General features: G+C 39.8%; 1 protein-coding gene across 1 annotated transcript in view; it reads left to right on the plus strand.

The window, feature by feature from the left end:
- The window catches only part of DYNC2H1 (dynein cytoplasmic 2 heavy chain 1), a 367,402-nt gene that overhangs the window by 295,321 nt on the left and 53,163 nt on the right, over positions 1 to 18,918 (plus strand). The window contains exons 84-85 of the mRNA XM_029911951.1: positions 5,003 to 5,212; positions 13,802 to 13,891. Of these exons, the coding sequence (XP_029767811.1) occupies positions 5,003 to 5,212; positions 13,802 to 13,891 (300 nt within the window). The remainder of the gene's footprint in view (positions 1 to 5,002; positions 5,213 to 13,801; positions 13,892 to 18,918) is intronic.

Genomic DNA, 18,918 nt, shown 5'->3' on the forward strand with positions numbered 1-18,918 from the left:
AGCACGTGCTTGGTCGGCTGGTGCCTGGAGCCAGCCCTATCTGCAGCAAGGGAGATTTAGGTTAGATATTAGGAAAAACTTTCTAACTATAATGGTAGTTCACCTCTGGAATTGGCTTCCAAGGGAGGTTGTGGAATCCCCATCATTAGAAGTTTTTGAAAACAGGTTGGACAAACGCTTGTCAGGGATGGCCTAGGTTTACTTGGTCCTGCCACAGTTCAGGAGGCTGGACTTTGATGACCTTTCGAGGTACCTTCCAACCCTACATTTCTATGTATTCTATGACTTATAATATTTCAATGTTAAGTTATGAAAACAAGAAAAAAATATAAATTGGATCTTGAAGCCAGTGCAGAGCCAGTGAAGTTATTTGGGTAGGGAAGCAATTTTATTATCCTACTTCATACATATCTGGAAAAGAATAGCTGAAGGGAGGTGATAAAGGAGTTGGAATAGTTTAGATGAAAGGATATGGAGTCTAGGTGGATGTTAGGAGTGCTAGTAATAACGTAAGATTCAGGCCTGTATTTTTTCTTGAGATAGAATTTTGGGTTTTCCCATTTATTTTTGATATTTTTATATTTATATACTTTTATATTTTATACTAAGATGTGTGAACAAAGGACAAAGACATTGTGTGTGTTGGTTTTGCCTGGCTAGATGGGTTTCTTAGTATAATGGGAACAGATAAGAACAGTTAAAGTGTGGAACAAATAAGAACAGTTAAAGTGTTACTAGACACGGTGGAAGGGTAATATATGAGCATACACTGAAAGGCTGCTTGGCTTCTCTGTCAAGCCAAGGTCAAGTAACCAGTTAGGAGGGGCAAGGAGGTGGGGGAGGGGAGGCATAAAAAACATTAAAAGCCAAAGAAAAGCCTGACCTTGGCCAGTACACAACCTCACTCCTTACCCCTCCCATGGGATACAAAAGAGGTGGGATGAAGACCCCAGACTCACAACCTCCCAAAACGGAACCATTTATGGCCATAAATTGAAAGAGGTAGGACCAGGGGTGTGTATATTTATGCCTGTTGGGGGGGGAGGGCGAACGGTACACTGGGAAACAAGGCTCTGCGGCATTACAGCTATGGATATGCTTGCTTGAAACTAATCCCAATAAACATCGCATTGCCTGCATTGGGCTTCTGATCTTCTGCTTTCTGTCTGCGTGACAAGAACCAGGGGAGAGGGTGATGGGAAAGCCCTCTAACTGTGGAGATTTCAGCAAAGGTGAAATAGAGGCAATGTTGCAGGTATCAAAGATGGACAGAAAGATTGATGAAAGATTTCAAAATTATGCTCAGTTGGATATGAGACACACAAAAATGGTATTTGAGGTTAAAGGTACAAATATACCCTAATTTTGGATTAGAAAGAGCACATTTAACTTCAGCAGTTCTTTACAAGTTGCTCCACTTGCCCACTTCACTCTCATGTCTAATTTTCACATGCATTTCTGACCTCTCCCCATGTGAGTAGTATTAAAGAACACAAAATTCAAAAGGAAAACAGGTTGCTCACACTATTTTCTTTTGGTGAGCTGTTTAGTTCTCAGACATGGCTGCTGTAAATTCACCAGTGATGCAGTAGAATAGGGACAGAATAGATGTGATAACAAGTTGGATTTGGGATTTCTGGGGAATCCCAGAGCCCAGGAGACGAATGATGTGGGGAAAAGGGGAATCTTTTGGCAGGGAATAGTAGAAGGTTGTTATGATAGACACACCCTTTGTTGGGAAGCTTAGAGTATGCTTTGAATTGGGTAATGTCTAGGAACTTAGAGAACTTACTTTTAGGAAGTGCTTGATAAGATAGGATCCTATATGGGAAGGAAGCAATAGAGCCTGAATGTAACACTGCCTTGGCTGTCTCTCTTCTTATGCTTGAATATTGAATAAAGACAAAGAACTATGTTAAGCCAGAGAGTCCAGAAGCATTTATTCATCATGCACAATCTTGGATCATGAACATTCATATAAGTCTAGATTTATAGATTCAGTAGGTTGGGCTGCACAAAATAAATTAAAGTTAAAAAGTAAACTACAATATGCATTGGGTAATAATCAGCATGTACAGTAATATTTACAAACTGGTAATATCCCTCAAGTTAATAAGTCAAGTGATGAATACATTTGAATTGTGAATAGCTCTAAAATAAACTGAAAACAAACGTGTGAAATAAAGATGAGTGGGTATTTGAAAACATGAATACCTCTAAGAGTTTTCACCCATTTTACATTTAAATTGTGAAAAACTAATACCAGAATATTAGCTCTCCTTCTTTGTTTCATAGGGAAGGTCATTGTGAAATAAAGTTTAGTTTGCGTACTTTTTCATCTTCTAGGAGAGAGATAAGTACTTGGAAATGTAACTTAGTTTGTGCCTCGTTCCATAAAACACAGCACAACAAATATTTCAGCATAATGTAGTAGGTAGATTGTATGCATCATAGCACAGGATAAACTATAAAACTGAAACTGTTAAAGATAAAAATAAAATATTATTATTATTCATTAGAGTTGTAATTATAGCAAGATTGATATATCTTCTGAAAGCAAGCAGTAAATATACTGGAAAGGAAAACCACTTTTTCATATGGTATAGAAGTGATCTTGAGAACTCAATAAACCTAATTGTATTTCCTTATTTTAGTGCCCAAGTACAATGAAAATCAGAATATGTCCTCTAGAGCTATCACACACTATACCAGCTAGTTAAATGTCTGATCTTATTCCATGCCTAAATATTGAATGATAAATTCTGATTGATATACAGTAATGGTTTAAGTAGAGTCTTTTATTCTTGCTGGTTCCGTTTTCTATTTCATTATCTATTAGTAATATGATTGCACTGCATCATTTTTAAACAATCAAGATCTTTAGAAAATTATGTCAGAAGTAATTGTCTGTTAATGACTTTATTTAAGAGTGATTTGCAGAGTTGTGAAAAGTTAAGAACATTCATTATTGAAGAGGAAGAGGTAATTAGTTGCTTTAAAACTAGAGCATTAAAACCTTGTTTTAGTAAAATCTGTATTACAGATTTACACAGTGTAGTTCTCTTACTGTAGCCTATTTGAATTTCAATTTTCTCACTTTCCTCACAGAAGCGGAATTTTCTGACTCTGATAATTCAAGGCCAAACATGATCTTTAGAGATAGACCTACATCAAAATCCCAATTGCAAATACCAGAGAATTTTGAGGATACTCAAATTCTGAAAACAGACCTGAACTTTGCAAGTGGCTTCTATAGTTAAAATAATCCAAACCCAAAAACTCAGATCCAAGCATCCCCCAACTTACGTTATATTTAATACTATGATCATCTTGAACACATCTTCAAGGCTGAGAATCAGTACCTATCAGCCCAGCCTGTACCCTTTCTTTCCCCAACATACAGTTAAATACTGTTAAGTATATTTACAGCACTGTACTAAGAAATAGACTGGCAATATTTAATAGCAATAGCTCTATTTTTTTTACCTGTTATCCTTATAAATACACTTTCATATATGTTCCCCCTGTCTTATTTTATCCCTCCTAGTTTTAATTCCTTTGTTGCTTGATTAATACCCTCCCCAAGAAGCTTTTCTTACAATGGAGGGACAGTTGATACCAGTACCACTTCTTAGTCATGTGAAAGGGGTTTCTGCTTCACAAGGCATGACTGAAAGTTCCACTTTCATAAGATGTAAGAGTTCTGGGCCTAATCCTCAGCTTGTGTAAATCAGCCTAGTTTAATTAACTTCGCTTTAGCTAATAGACTCAAGGAGCTCAATCTATTTAGTTTAACAAAGAGAGGGTAACAAAGAGAAGGGGTGCCTCGATTACAGTCTATCAGTATCTACATGGGGAAAAATATTTAATAATAGGATCTTCAGTTTAGCAGAGAAAGGTATAACATGAGTTTCTTCTGGCAGTGTCATTTGCCTCGTAGCTGCTTTCTGTTGAAAATGAAAATCAGAGGGAGAGGGGCAGAAGAGAGGGAGAAGCGAGCATGGACAGGGAAGGTGAAAAGAAAGAATAAGAACAATGAAAACAGTATTTTCGTTATTATTTAGTAGAAAGTTTAATGTCCTAATGGGGAGGAAATTGGTTGTCTGGCAGAAAAAATGCTATAAACAATTTACAAAAAATAAAGCTTCATATACAGTCATGTATATATATAATAACTATATTAAATAAAAGACAGTGCTTCAGTGAGAGGCACATATGGGCCAGTGAGCACTAGAAATTTTATTACTGGAACCAGAACTAACTACTGCACGAGTGACTTTGAATTCTATAAAAGAAGTGACCATATGCCTGAAATTGCAAGTTTTATTTGATTGAAATGGCAGCTGTCTAAAATAATGTATTAAAAAAAACTGTTATTTTATCTTTTCTTACTGGAAAGCGAGGATCTGCACAATGATCTTTACTTAACAGAACAGTCTCACTACTTATATAATTAATTTTTAAACACGGAGTCCATATTCCATTCCTAATTAGTGCTTCCACTTTAGCATAGTCATAAAGAATCTCCATAGTAAAACTTTTCATTGTATTATAAAAAATAAAGATACAATGTCAGAGAAAAATACTGAAGAGAAAAATATTAATAGGACTTTATATACACAATGGAATATATGTCCTGTACATCCTGTCTCACATTAAAAAGACACAAAAGTCCAGTGGATAGGACCTTGGACTTACAGTCAGGAGACTTAAGTTGTATGCCTAGCTTGGCCACTGACCTGCTGTAACTTTAGGCAAGTTATTTTATGCTTCTGTTTCTCTTTCCACTCTTTGTCTTCCTTGTCTGTTTAGAATGTAAGCTCTTCAGTGCAGGGACTGTTCTGACTATTGTGTTTGTGCAACACCTAGCACAATACTACTATGGACTTCTATACTACAAATAGTAAATGATCATGAATGAGAGTATAAAGAAAACAATATGTAGTATATTAATATAGTTGTCACTGAGTTATTAATTAAGCATTCTACATTCTTCTTTTAGAACTCCAACCTGATTCATCAGAAGGTGTCTCCTCCTACTGAGCAACAAGGATCCCCAATCTTATCATTCATTATTCTTGAACAATTCAATGCCATTCTCCTAGTGCAAAGTGTCCATCAGTCGCTTGCAGCTCTCAGTAAAGTCATCAGAGGCACCTCACTATTGAGTTCTGAAGTACAAAGTCTAGCGAGTGCTTTATTAAACCAGAAGGTAAGCCAATATTTGAAAAAAGAAATTATACATTTAACTAACCATTATAAATCCTTACTCTGTAACTATGACATTGAACAAAAGTCGGCTAAATTCAGACACGTATATACATTTCACCTTTTGTTTGGTTTGTTTGTTTAGAATTGTCACAAGAGTAGATCAGATGCTTCAGGGGATTCCTAATCAAATAGGGAACCCTACGCCATCATGTGTCAGCAATGCCCCTCTGCTATGTACATCAGCCAAACTAGACAATCCCTATGTAAAAGGATAAATGGACACAAGTCAGATATTAGGAATGGCAATATACAAAAACCTGTAGGAGAACACTTCAACCTCCCTGGACACACAATAGCAGATTTAAAGGTAGCCATCCTGCAGCAAAAAAACTTCAGGACCAGACTCCAAAGAGAAACTGCTGAACTTCAGTTCATTTGCAAATTTGACACCATCAGCTCAGGATTAAACAAAGACTGTGAATGGCTAGCCAACTACAAAAGCAGTTTCTCCTCCCTTGGTGTTCACACCTCAACTGCTAGAAGAGGGCCTCATCCTCCCTGATTGAACTAACCTCATTATATCTAGACTGATTCTTGCCTGCATATTTATACCTGCCTCTGGAAATTTCCACCACATGCGTCTGGCGAAGTGGGTATTCTCCAGGGCCGGCTCCAGGCACCAGCCGAGCAAGCTGGTGCTTGGGGCGGCAGCTTGTAGGAGACGGCATTCCGCCCAATCCTAGGGCGGCATGGCCACTTTTTTGTTGTTGTTGTTGTTGTTCCGCTCCGGCCGCCCTGTAGGGGGCAGCGGCGTGGAGGACGGGAGCGCCCTGCAGCAAGCCCGGCAGGGCAGCCCCTGTCCTTCCCTCCCAGCCGACCGGTGCGGTGCGGAGCCCTCCCGGCAGGGGGCATGGCGGGAGGGGCCGCGTGGCAGCGCCCCGCTGAAGCCCTGGCCGCCCCCCATCTCTCTCTCCCCCCGCTAGCCAGGGCTCATCCGCAGGGCAGGGAGTCCCCCTGCACACTGGCTCCGGCCGCGCCGCAGGTTTTTTTTTTTTTTTTTCTTTGCTGTTCTGGCTGCCGCGGTTTTTTGTTTGTTTGTTTGTTTTGCTTGGGGCGGCCAGAAAGCCAGAGCCGGCCCTGGTATTCACCCATGAAAGCTTATGCTCCAATACATCTGTTAGTTTATAAGGTGCCACAGGACTCTGTCGCCTTTTACCTTACGGTAACTTATAGTTCAATACTGATTCAGAGTTTTAGCACCAAATGTTGTTACCATCTAAAGACTGTTAGTGGTCTTTGTGCTAAACTGTCGATCTGTTGCTTAGTGGTTAGCTATCTGTCTTACAAACAACTGCTATGTTAATTGGTTTTCTTAAGTAGTAGGATAAGGAGAGAGTCCACGAATTAAAACAGAGCTTCTTTCTTATACCTAGAAGTTTAAAGACATTGGCAGTGCAGCCATCATGCCCAGAAAAACTGCTGCTCGTCCTGTTGTACATTTTATGTGGATAAACAAATTCTACCTTTAATGCTATCATTCTGGCACCTTTGATGAGTACTAAGACCTGAGAGGTGCTGAGTATGCACAATACTTTATTGACATTAGTATAAATAGTAAAACAAAGCCCCCAAAACACTCAACTATCCTGAAATATACAAATATTACTATTTTAAGGAAAACTTAACAATGGCTTTTCAGAATGAAAACTAAAAAAAATATTGGCTTTAAGAATCAGCGGGGGCTTCTGAGCATATTATGCACATTAGCTGAACTTTCTCTATGAAGGATATACAAAGCTGGTAGAATTAATGATCCTGGAATAGCATTTCCAACTCAAATCCCATAAAATCTCGCAAGCTAAATCATTCATGTTATCCCTTAAAATTATATGAATAGTTTCCCACCTCTCCACCCCCGTCAACGTGCCTCAGTGGGTCACAGCTGAGGATGCCACATGCAGGTCAAACTGCTGAGAAATAGGACAGACTCACCCCAGGCTGGTGGTTATTCTATGATTAGATGTACCAAGCCAGTAACAAAAGTAAACTTCTGTCTCATCGCACTGGTTAACAAGAAGTCAAAAATGCAGTCTCCTTAGGCATTCCAGTAGGTATTTCACCATATAGACACTAGACTTTATGATAAGTGGTTATTGAAAATGAATTTAATCAAACAAAGGGTTCTTCTGATCTCAAGAGATCAGCCACATAGCCAGGTCAATATATAACTTAGATCTTATTCAATAATCACGCTGCTGCCAATCTTTTAGTAACTAAAATCTAAAAGTTTATAAGAGAAAAGAAGACAGTTAAAATGGTTAATAGATCATATACATACAATAATTGCAAAGTTCTTATCTCAGGTTTGTAGCAGTGATGTTGCAGACTGTTGGCTTCTAAAGTCTCTGGTAACTTCCAAAAGCTTGGAAGGTCCTCAGTTCATAGATTTGAATGCTCCTTTTAGTTGTAAGTCCATAGTCTAGAGAATCTGAGCAGAAAAGAGGCAACATGGAGATGATTCAAGGGTCTTTTATATCCTCTGCCATGTGGATGGAATTTTACTGTCCCAAACAAAGCTCACAGTCAATTTGTGGAAAGTCACAGTCACAAGATGGAGTGCACAGTCACATGAGCAAGTCACATGCCCTTACATGGCTTGCTGACTCCCAGAGGCAGCCATTGGCCACTTGCAGGCCAAGATGTCTGCAGGAAGAGCCATTTTGGGCGGAATGAGTTTCTTCTATGGACCATTGTGAGAATCAATTGCCTTTCATGGGCCGTCAATACAAAGCTGTCTGGCTTCACTGTAGATTTTACATGGTGAGTGTTACCCTAGAAACAAACATATTTGGGATACAGATCTATAGCCAATATTCATAACTTCGGCTACAGTGATACATGGATTTAAACAGGATAATTTTATTTAGAAAATCATATCTCTTCTGTTGACACCTTACATGATATACTTTGTACAAATTTTGTTGCAGTTGTCTAACAGTGACAATATTAATGATTTAAATGGTCATATTTCAGTCATACAGCATCGCACCCCTTTTAGTGAAACTTGCATTTACAACTGAAACATATTGGAAATAATTTTGATAATAGGATATCCTAGAAAATATGTTTTAGTATAAAATGCTGCCTCTTTTCTCTATTTTTTTGCTGTTTCACAGTGGTAAACACAACAGTTCTTTCTATATCTCTGCACCCTTTCCCAGAGTAGTGCAACTCAAACCAAATAAGGCTTGCATTGCTGTCCATAAGCAGTAAGATGAATGTATTAACACATCATATATTTTTAAAATATTTTTTTAATCTAGAGCAATTTCTAATGCTCAGTACAAACTTCAGCCAACTTTGTCAGGCACTTTGCATTACAATGTACAGTCCATTAATATTCAAAATATTTAGAATTACTGCTTGGTGAAATGAATTCCTGTACATTGGGGGAGTCTGCGCCCTACTCCAACAAAAGGCAACGCATACTTTGTATAAGTTGAACATTACCCCCTTTCTGAGATTTGGTTTTATATCAGAAGTATTAAACAGAACATAAACTCTATTCAGGCTTAAATGCCTTAGGACCCATCTGTTCAGGACCCAAACCCCCAAGACTACTTTGGCTCATAGCCTGCTGTATCTGTCTCCCCAAATGCACGTATTAGAATATCACTACCTCAGTGCCAATTGAGCATGGATTATCAGACCATGGGACATAATTTAGTCTTTGTCTTTTCCACAAGACATTTTGGGAACTTTATGGTCGTAATGGTTACTTTTTGTCTTCTTTTGGAGGTTCTGTGCTCCCAACAGTCTTCATCAACACAAATAGTCCAGGATGGATTTGGGCTAGGTTGGATGGCTTATTTAGATCAACTGACAGTTCACTTTCCTCAATGTTTTGAAGCTGTTTGGTTTGTTTGTGAATTAAGGGAAGTCATTACAAGATAAACTTAAACCAATTTTAATTTAAACCAATTCCCACACAGGGTTTGCACTGATTTAACTACATTGATTTAGAAACTAGCTGTCAAGGTGTCACCCCCACTCTGAACTTTAGGGTACAGATGTGGGGACCTGCATGAGATAACCCCTAAGCTTATTTACCAGCTTAGATCTAGTAGCTGCCACCACCAAATAGTTTAAACAAACGTTTATGGGAGAGTCATTTGGAAACGCTGTCTTCCCCCCAAATATTTCCCCAGCTTTATCCCCCTTTTCCTGGCAGGATTGAGACTGATTCACCTCCCACCAATTCCTGGAGAGCCCAGATCCAAAAAACCCTTGGATCTTAAAACAAGGAAAAATCAATCAGGTTCTTAAAAGAAGATTTTTAATTAAAGAAAAAGGATGAAAGGAATACCGCTGTGAGATTAGCATGCAAGCTACTCTCACAGACAACAGATTCAAAACACAGAGGATGTCCCTCTGGGCAAAACCTTAGTACACAAAGAAACCCAATTTGATTCTCCCTCTATGGAAAAAGGAGTCACAAAAGAAAATAAACATAATCTAATACATTCCTTATCTAAACACTTACTACTTTTAAGAAATGTTAGATGGCTGATTCCTGGATCCTTCACTCCGGCACAAACTTTTCTGAACAGACAGAAGACTGATTTCCCTCCTCCCTCTTTGAAAACATCTTGTCCCCCCATTGGTTCCTCTGGTCAGGTGTCAGCTAGGCTATGTGAACTTCTTAACCCTTTACAGGTAAAAGAGGAATTAACCCTTAACTATCTGTTTATGACACTAGTATAGTTAAATAGGTTCAATTTCTATACATAGACATCCCAAATTACTTTTTTTTCCTCTGTTTTTTTTTGTGATATGTAGTATCTTGTTTTGTAAAGAGAACTGTAAAGTATAGGTGCTTAGTATGTGTGCCAAAACAGATAGAGAAGAATTTTCACTCCATAAGGTTTTTTAAATGACTCTTGAAACCTGTGCATATTATTATGCGCTACTGTAACAGCTGCATAAGGCCTGTTATCTGTTGGATAAATAGTGAGCATTCACAAATAGTCAACATACCATACTAACACAGGAAAGTTACATTGGTCCCACATTCAGAATTGTAGGTGTCTGACATTTAGATTTTGCCACTTTTATTTGCAAGCAGCTTGGTTTTAAAAACAGCATAAAATCAGGACAGTAATAAAGAACATAGTGTAGAAAAAATTGTAAGGAAAACCAGAAACAGTTGGTTTCCCTAACTTAAGAACTGAGCTGACTAGCTGTTGATGTTTCTGTACTGGCTTAGCTACCTACCTGAGACCCTTTCCTCACCTTTATGTTCAATTGTGTAATTAAAGGCTATATATCTTTTAAAACTCCTGAAGATTGGGTATGGGGATGTGATAGGGTGTGCTTCCCACACTGGCCTTGCAAGAGCTGACTTGGGCCAGGTGGGCCCAATCAGCTAATTACGCTGAAAATGGCAGAGCTTTAGGTTGGAGGCAGCTAATTAGAGAGAGGCTCACCTGTGAGGGACAGACAGGGCTTCTACAAAAGACAGGAAATTGGAAACAGAAGGGGCTTCAGGGAAGGAGTCTGCAGTCACTCCCTGGGAAAAGGGAGCTGTGTTTTGGGGGCTGCAGAGATGCCTAAAGTTACTCCCTGGGAGGAGGGAGTGAGCAGATTCACCAGAGGAGTGGGGAAGGCCAGGAGGTATGGAAGCAGCTCAAGGAAAGGCAGCAAGTTGCAAGGAATGGACCTTAGCTGTTGTGTAGAGGGTCTCTACCCCGGAGTAGAGGGTAGGTCCACTGCTAGCCACTGCGGGAGTGGTACTGTAAGACAGTGAAGCAGAAGACTGCCTGAGAGACTGCTGGAGAGCAGGAACCTTGATACACTCCCCCAGGATGGAAAACTACAATAGTGACCTGGCCGGAGGGCTGAGTCACAAAGAGGAAAGCTGCAGCTCCTGAGAGCGAGAGAGGGACTGCAGGGGAGAAACTGATGGGACATAATCCCGGGATGGGCTGATGGCCTGACCCAGAATCACCAGAAGGTGGCCTATCCAGTGGTAAGTAGAGCAACCTGTCATGGGGGGGGAAAGCAGGTTGTACATAATTATGACGTGATGAAATCAAAGAATATGAAACCAGAAAGAACTACAAAGATTCATCATACCACAAAAAACTGAGGCAAATAAAGAAGTCAAGAAAAGAATTGAGCTGCATTGAAACTAAGGATGGCAGACTGTGCTATGAAAACATCACCGTTCTGGAAATGTGGATGGAATACATGAAGGAACTTTTTGATGATTTTGAAAAATTAGAAGATACAGACTTGAAAGGAGAAGAAAAAGCAACACATATTAAAATATGCTGTCAATTCTGTTCTTAATTAGGTCATATTCCAGATTTACCAACGCATTTCTTCTGTGGTGGGGACCAAGTCTCGTGTATGCATTTTTCCCTATTCTGCTCATCCTACAGGTGATCCTCAAGTTGAAGCAGTACCAGGCCAGAAGAGTGGGTGAACTTCAGGTTCTCATGGCAAGAACGCCATAAGCCGGGGTGGCCAAACTGTGGTTTGCGAACCACATTCGGCTCTTTTAGAGTTAAAGTGCGGCTTGCGGAGTCCCCAGTGACCCCCCATTCTCCACCTACCAGACTGGGGGAGGGGATCTTGGAGCTTCTGCCCTTCAGTGGGATGGTGGGGCTAAACCAGAGTGCTATCAGTTATTCATTTGACCCAGACAATATACTTACCATGTTTTATTCCCAAAATCACACTCGCATAAGGATGGACAATGTCTACATACTTTGGATGAAATGTAAGCATTAACCTTTTATCTGGACAGGACTACGCCTTTCAGGCTTTCTCCCTGGCAATTTATTTTTTTATGCTGATAGAATGAGAGGTCAAGCAGTTACTGCACAGACAGTTTCTGGATGGATTAATTCCTGTATTACCATGGCAAACAACCCTCCGCCACAGACACTATTGGTTCGGTCAATGAGCACTCATGCTACGTTGGTGGCTTTTCTAAAGGATGTTTGAATACTGGATGTTTGTAGGGCTGCCACTTGGTCCTCTGTGCCTTCACTCATCATTATATCATCACAACTGCTTCAAAGATTGATTCAAATTTTGGGAAGGCCATGTTAAAGTAGACACTGAGCCCCGCCACTTAACGGTACTGCTTGTGAGTCACCTGAGTGGAACAAACTTGTGCAACCACTTGAAGAAGAAATAAGACAGATAAGTAACCCTTTCAACTGTTGTTCTTAGAGATGCTGTAGCATACAGGTATTTCATGACCCATCCTCCATCCCCTCTGGATCCCGTTCTGCTATGTTTTGATGTGAAGGATCTGAGGCCAGGTTAGGGCATTGCCACCTTTATATAATCTTGGCAGGGACCACAGCAATGTGCAGGGCACATATGCTGCCCCGACTGGTTCTGCTGCAGAAAACTCTCTGGCTCTGGCACGCTAGACACATACACCCCTGAGTGGAATACATGCGTGCAATCACATCTCGAAGAACAACAGTTACAATACGTGCAAGTAACCATTTTTTATAACTCTCTTTCAGAAGTCATGCTTTTTAAACATAAGGAAAAGAGTCCACAGAGTTAATGTTTTTTCTTTATTTGCTTTGTGTTGTTTTTGTTTGTTGGTCTATTTAAATGTTACCAAAGTCTCTAGACCCAAAGTTTTTCTATTATTTGTATTAAGATGAAGTGTATTCAGTGAAAGTTAGCACTGTTTAGTTCACTTTGAATGTCATCCTTTCTTATATGCTTTAATGGCCAGACTTTCAATGTCGTCAGCATGCAGTAGCTGCTGCTGTTCTCAATGAGAGCTGTTGGATGCTCAGCTCTTTTGAAAATCTGGCCCTTAATCTTCAAGGGCATGATCCTTCAAGGTGCTCAGCACCTCCTGTGTGATGCCAAGTGCCCTCAACTCCCATTTAATTAAGGGGGAGCACCTTGCAGAATCAGGACCCACAGCACTTTACAGGCATTGGTTAATACTAACCTCACAACCTATTAATGATTTTTGTCCTGACTGTAAAGCTAATGCTAGTGTTAGGTCACATTTATCTGTTAAACAGAGGCTCTGTATGGCCTCTGTCACCATTGTGTCTGTGGACTACGTAAGGAGTTTGCGTTAGAGCTGGGAATTCATGGTTGTATGCTCAGATCGTGACACTCGCTCTCTTTTTAAAAAAAGAACAGGAGGACTTGTGGCACCTTAGAGACTAACAAATTTATTAGAGCATAAGCTTTCGTGGGCTACAGCCCACTTCTTCGGATGTATCAGTTATTCATTTGACCCAGACAATATACTTACCATGTTTTATTCCCAAAATCACACTCGGATGCATCCGAAGAAGTGGGCTGTAGCCCACGAAAGCTTATGCTCTAATAAATTTGTTAGTCTCTAAGGTGCCACAAGTCCTCCTGTTCTTTTTGCGGATACAGAATAACATGGCTGCTACTCTGAAACCTCTCTTTTTAAACTACATTCATTCTCCAGCTCATTAAATGTAATATGAATAGTTGCATTAAAACAGTAGTAATACCTGTAGTTTTGAATTGTACTGCATAGCCAATTAATCTATTTTTATTTCAGTGTCCCCTCACATGGCAGAGTAAGTGGGAAGGTCCAGAAGATCCTTTACAATATCTCAGAGGGCTTGTAGCTCGAGCACTTGCTATCCAGGTAAAGTAGAAGACGCGGTTAACTTCAGAACAATACTATTTTTTATACCACAATATACTGTGTACTTTTCTATAGTAGGGCTTTCCAAGCTGCTGTCTGAGAGAGATTTAGAACTTGTGTGTAAATAATTAAATGTTAAAAACCATAAACATGGAGGTACAACATAAGGACCTCAAATTTTTGTCCCAGTAAACCCTGTCAGAGTGCAGTAACATTGCTGTTCACTTTTACAGCAGTTTTAACTTGCCCTAAATTTCAATCAGAGTTTTAACTCAGGATCTATGGAGAAGGAAGGAAGATCTTTGTTTTTCTTACTGTCTTTGTAGAACTCCTGTTATTTTTCTAAATGACATGCTCTCTGAAATAAAACTGAACCTTTATATGTAGAAAGGATGGTCCCTTATGAGACTTCATTATAGTTGCCAGTGAAACTAGAGTATGGTTTGATATGCAGTTTTACCAAATTCTTGAAAAATAGTCAACTTTTATGTTTGGAGGTGGCGTTCCTATGTTAGAATGCAAATTATAATTCCTTCACAAGCTTAGAACTAGGTGAATGAGCTGGGGGAAAGGAGTCTGGGACAGGAGGATAAAAAAAGTAAAATTAGACAATCATATCAAAGCATGAAATAGATTTCACAACCCAAGAATCTTTTTTTTTAAATGCAGTGAGTTTCTGAAGACATGCTGTTTTATTCAGTGGAATAGGGTGGATGATTACATCTGTTTATCCTAGGGTGTGCTCCTAAATGTATTATTTAGTTGCAAATTTGTCTTTAATTTCTGTGCTACTTGCTCTGAAAGAAACAGCAAGGAAAAAATATAATTGGACAATAAATGCTGTTCTTCAGTCTGTTGAATTAATGCTTGTTATGAGATGACTTTAGAGAATTTGTTTTCTAAAGGACTGTACCATATGGTCTAGCATGTATTTGAAATGGCACATGGCTGTAGAGAAGTGCCTTCAGACTGAAATGCTAACATGAATTACTCCACTTTCATGTCTCATGCGAAAAGCAGATATGGCTGTTGTCTGTTGAGGTAGCAGATGACTGAGATATCATTTATTTAGAAGGAGCAGTGTAAAAATTAGATTCAAATGTGTAAGTCTAAGAAAACAGAAATATATGTGTGTATACACAGGTATGTATGTTTATGTATATTTATGTGTATATATGGAGAAAAGCATCTTCCCACTGTCAGTAATTATTGCCTGTCTTGTTTTGCATATTAGAGATATTGTATAAATCTCCGGCAGAATGTTTACTATTACTCATACTCCATAAGTTTTTTTTGATAAATTATTCTTGTTGTCTAGATGGTTGGTATGTTTAGGCATTGTTGCTTTTGTTCAAATACTTCATAAGGCTAGGTAGGGCATTAACAATATTGTTCATATTTAGAGCCCCATACTTTTTTCAAGTATGAAGTAACATGAAGTAAAACTAAAAACAATAAATAAAACAAAAGAAAAAGAAAAGCAATGAATAAAATTTAATAAAATGCACCCATCCCGCAACCGCAGCTCCTGTCCTGCAGGGCTGGCCCTGGCTTCTTGCTCCAGGCATTGTGACCTGGCACATGGGGTCACAGCACTGCTCAAGTTTGGCCTTGCCTCTCCTCCTAGGGTTACCACACATCCATATTTTCCCGGACATGTCCGGCTTTTTAGTTCTTAAATCGCCGTCCGGGAGGAATTTTTAAATATCTAAAAACGTCCATGAAAATACGGACATATGGTAACCCTAAGTCCAAAGTCCCGGGGCTGGCGGCGCTTCCTGGGGCAGCTCCCGGCACCCGCCCACCGGTAGGAGCCTGCAATGTGGGCAGCCCCTAGGCACAGAGGCGGAGGGGCTCTCCGCGTCCTGCACTGGCTCTCCCCTGCCCAATCAGAGCTGCGGGGGCGGGGCTTGCAGGAGTTCGCAGCGGGCAGAGAGCCCTCCGCCCCCCGACCCGACCTGACCCTAGGAGCCAGAGGGACCTGCCGCATGCTTCCCGGGAGCCACCCCAGGTAAGCACCGCCGGGACTCCCCACCTCGCCCCCCGGCAGGTCCCTCTGGCTCTTAGGGTCGGGTCAGGGGGTGAGGAGGGGTGTGGCGGCAGGGCCGAGCGGGGAGGGGGTGGGACTTGGGGCAGAGCGGGGCTGGACTGACACCCCCCGGGGAGTGTTCTCTTTTTTGAATGTTTAAATATGGTAACCCTAACTCCTCCGTGATAACAGAGGGGTGGCCAGGCCAAATTTTAGTGAGTGGCTTTGCAACATGGTACACAGGATTGCAGAGCTGCTCAGATTTGGCCTAGTAGCCCCATGATGATAGAAGGATGGCAGGATCAAACTTGAGCTGCACTGCAACCCCATGCACCAGGTTGCAATGCCCAGAGCAGGAAGCCAGCCCACGACCAGAGGTATAGGAACCACCACTGCGGGGTGAGTGTAGGGGCAGACTTGCTCGCCAACACTCTCCATCCTCGGGGCCTGCCCTCCTCACGGGGACGGGGTGAGTTTACTCTTGAGGATCCCACCCAGGGACTCCCATCTCCTGGGGACAGGACCTAACCCCCTCCCACAGGGGATAAAACAATATGAAATGAAATTCCAAAAAAATAAAATGAAAAATTATAAAGATTTTCACTGAGCTCTATTTATGGTATCTGTGTGTATGATAGCATTGCCTAAAGTATTAATAAGCACATTGAGTTCTGTTGCATAAATTATTAATAACAATCCTAAGAGGAGAAGTGAAATAATACTAATCCAAATGAAGAAGCTGACACAACATATGCTTGGGCATTCATTGATTCCAGTTGTAGCACTCTTGAAATCAATAGTGGTGTCAATATATAAAGTTCATTTCCATATACATTTATTTGTATATGTCATGTCAACTTAATAAGAATTAGTTACTGATTCATACTTGATGTATCATATTTGATATCTTTTTGCCACCTACTAATACTGTACATGAATCTACTAAGCTGTTTGAGCTTCAGCCTCTCTCAAATTGCGACAAAAAGTACTAAGGGTATAATTTACAGTTGTATAATTGCATATACCTTATATTGCTATTCAAACTTATAATAAACACTTCATAAAATTAAAGGTATAAATCCATATCTTGGCCAAATTCCAGTGAAATTCCTCCTGCGGTTTCAGTTTCTAGTTTAAACTGTAGTATGGCTGGACATTTTTGAAAAACACCTTCTAGAGGTAGCTGGTGGAGAAAGTATTGCTTTTGGGGAGAGATTTTTCTCAAATGGTGAAGGGATTTAGAAGAATATGCGCCATTGATGTTCAGTAGGGCTTGTGCTCCTTAATCTTATGTGCTTTGGAAAATCCTACCCTTTATGCTTACATAAGTTTTTGTTCAGACACTTGGGGATGAAAAGCAATATCATATATAAAAGTAAGGTTGTCAGCCAGATTTTTTTAAAATGAGAACCTAGATTTGGATGCCTACATTCACCCTTTTTGAAAAGTGCATAGCACCATCTGGTGCCATTATAGTCAATGGATACATGTACATGAATATTTTTAGGACATGTGACCCCCAGCAATTAAACAATCAAATAGAAAATACTCCCAAGAAAAAGCTGCTTCAGCAAGAAGTTCTTCAAAGAGATACCAAGCAAAGTAATTTTTCCTTTCCTTTGAGGATTTCTTTTATTGAAAGTGCCTCAATAAAATGCAATTGTATATACATTCTTTAATAAAAGGAAACTCTCTTTTGAAACTCTCCCAGTAATTGTAATGTTAGCATTCCATAATTAATTGTAAACAAATTAAGTTGAAGAATACAAGCATTATGAAAATACTTGAAACCTTATATAATCCATTCAAATAATTCAGGTTTCTTTGAAAACAAAAGTCTAGCAAACCTTTTCAAAGTTTAAAAGTGGAAATAGTGAAAGAGCCTTTCCCCAGCTATCAAACTGAGTTCCTTATCAGAATTTTATCTCTTAAGCTTTTATAACTGTGGTCTGAATGTCTGGGGATATTTTTATACCTATTATAAAGCACATAAAATGTTCTTCCTTATGTTTTTTGGAGACAAATATTAAGGCCAAGAAAAATGAGGGTAAGTCAGTTTGGACAAGGGGACATAGAGTAGAAGTAGAAGTTTATTGTAATACTGAGAAAACACGGATGGTTTCACTGGCTTTTGTCCCCACCTTTGTCATGTCACCATACAACCTTTCTAATATTAAGTATAGTGTTCTAGGCCAATATTTCTCTAGCTCTTTTTCTCAAACAAACCAGCACACCAGCTTTCTTAATGATTTCCAGCATTCTATTCGCTTTTTTGACTGCTGCTACACATTGAGTGGATGTTTTCAGAGAACTATCCACAATGACACCAAGATCTTTTTCTTGAGTGGTAACAGCTAATTTAGACCCCATCATTTTATATGTATAGTTGGGATTATGTTTTCCAATGTGCATTACTTTGCATTTATCAACATTGAATTTCATCTGCCATTTTGTTGCCCAGTCACCCGGTTTTGTGAGATCCTTTTGTAGCTCTTCTCAGTCTGCTTTGGACTTAACTATCTTGACTAGTTTTGTATTCTCTGCAAATCTTGCCACCGTTTACCCCTTTTTCCAGATCATTTATGACTATGTTGAATAGGACTGGTCCCAGTACAATCTACTGGGGGAAACACTATTTACCTCTCCATTTGGAAAACATTTATTCCTATCCTTTGTTTCCTATCTTTTTAACCAGTTACCAATCCATGAGAGGACCTTCCCTCTTATCCTATGACAGCTTACTTTGGTTAAGAGCCTTTGGTGAGGGACCTTGTCAAAGACTTTCTGAAAGTCTAAGTACATTATACCCACTGGATCCCCCTTGTCCACATGCTTGTTGACTCCCTCAAAGAATTCTAGTAGATTGGTGAGGCATGATTTCCCTTTACAAAAACCATGTTGACGCTTCCCAACAAATTATGTTCATCTATTCTTCTGACAATTCTGTTCTTTACTATAGTTTCAACCAGTTTGCCCAGTACTGAAGTCAGGCCTATAA

Source organism: Terrapene carolina, unplaced genomic scaffold (genome assembly GCF_002925995.2).
Source record: "Terrapene carolina triunguis isolate 2854851 unplaced genomic scaffold, T_m_triunguis-2.0 Scaffold138, whole genome shotgun sequence".
Taxonomy (NCBI): domain Eukaryota; kingdom Metazoa; phylum Chordata; order Testudines; family Emydidae; genus Terrapene; species Terrapene triunguis.